Below are 1,583 nucleotides of genomic sequence, written 5' to 3' on the forward strand. Positions count from 1 at the left end.
TACTACGTCGTACGGTACGTTAACGTTACGTACTACGGTTACGTCGTACGTCGTCGTCGTGTGTGTGTCGTCGTCGTACGTAGTGTGTGTGTGTGTGTGTGTGTGTGTGTGTGTGTGTGTGTGTGTGTGTGTGTGTGTGTGTGTGTGTGTGTGTGTGCGCGCGTGTTTGTGTGTGGGTAATGAGTGGGTGGTGTACCTGCGTGCGTGCGTGCGTGCGTGTGTGTATGTGCGCGCGCGCGCGTGTGTGTGTGTAATGAGTGGGTGGTGTACCCGTGTGCGTGCGTGCGTGTGTGCGTGCGTGCGTGCGTGTGCGTGCGCGCGCGCGTGTGTGTGCGCGTGTGCGTGTGTGTAATGAGTGGGTGGTGTACGTGCGTGCGTGCGCGCGCGCTTGTGTGTGTGTGCGTGTGTGTGTGTGTGTCTGTGTGTGTGTGTGTGTGTGTGTGCGCGCGCGTGCGTGTGTGTGTGTGTTTAACGAGTGGGTGGTGTACGTGCGACGTGCGTCTCGTCGCGTGATAGCAGCGCATTTTTCACCGAGAGCGCGGCGTGGCGCGGGAGTATACACACCCGCCTGTCTCAGTGGCTAATTAACCAGAGTGCAGTCTCAGTGCGGAAGACGTCTATACGGGAGTGATGAATGTGCTATACCATGAGAGCTAGCTCAATATACTTACTATACTCAGTAGCAGTCAGGCGTCTCGCCGTCACGCTGTATGCGTGCGAGATTTGGTTAGACTTTGTGCCGCCAGTTAGTTACATGGCGGAAAATAACGTGTTTTGAATTTATCGATGTAGCTTTTAATGTTTGCCGAAGCGCCACCTTGCGGTTATTGCTCCGTGCATCCTATCGATGATTCAGCGAGGAATGCGCACTGATCTTTATATACTAACTTATATATATCGTATATAGTTATGTAGTGCAAGCATTGCGTTTTTTTCTGTTGTGTGAAACAACGCTGTCACGTTGGAGAGTACTGGGAACGGGGTGTCCATCCATCAAAGACTAACTCTAAAACTAGTTACCACATTTCTAGACGGTGGACGGTGTTATATCGCATTACAGACACCGTACCACTGTTCCACGGACACGGAGAGTAACCGTAGCTCACGATGACCAGCTCTATAAGTCCACATACATCACCCAGGTGGCGCTCACGGCACCGCAGAAACTCAGAAGTGCGGCGCATATTATGACGGCTACGGTGCTGCCGACAGCGTGCACGATTCCGCCCATGCAGGCGGAGAGTATGAACTGCGCCAGAAACACCATGCTGCTAATGAGAGCGATGTCCGTTCCCAGTCCGCGAACCTGACCCTTCTTCTTGCCATCGCTGTCGACGAGTGGTTTGAACTAGAAAATGATCGAGAAAAAAAGACATCGTTCGCCATTTTGTAGACATTTGTGTCCTCATTTAAGACCCGTGTCTACCGAATTGCTAATTTTAGTGATTCCACGTCGCCGCTGTAGTTTCGTCGCTTCGATCATCCTCTCCTCTTCTCCCCCCCACCGCTAGGCACAGAGAGAGAAAGCTAATGGCAGACGATGAGAGAGAGAGAGAGAGAGAGAGAGAGAGAGAGAGAGAGAG

The 1,583-nt window shown here is 52.4% G+C and overlaps 1 protein-coding gene across 1 annotated transcript in view; it reads right to left on the reverse strand.

Moving 5' to 3' along the window:
* Positions 1-1,117: 1,117 nt before the first annotated feature.
* Positions 1,118-1,583, reverse strand: part of LOC106812053 (proton-associated sugar transporter A-like) — a 5,505-nt gene continuing 5,039 nt past the window's right edge. Inside the window, exon 4 of the mRNA XM_014815817.1 lies at positions 1,118-1,348. Within this exon, the coding sequence (XP_014671303.1) occupies positions 1,118-1,348 (231 nt within the window). The remainder of the gene's footprint in view (positions 1,349-1,583) is intronic.

This window comes from Priapulus caudatus, unplaced genomic scaffold (genome assembly GCF_000485595.1).
Source record: "Priapulus caudatus unplaced genomic scaffold, Priapulus_caudatus-5.0.1 Scaffold604, whole genome shotgun sequence".
Classification (NCBI taxonomy): domain Eukaryota; kingdom Metazoa; phylum Priapulida; class Priapulimorpha; order Priapulimorphida; family Priapulidae; genus Priapulus; species Priapulus caudatus.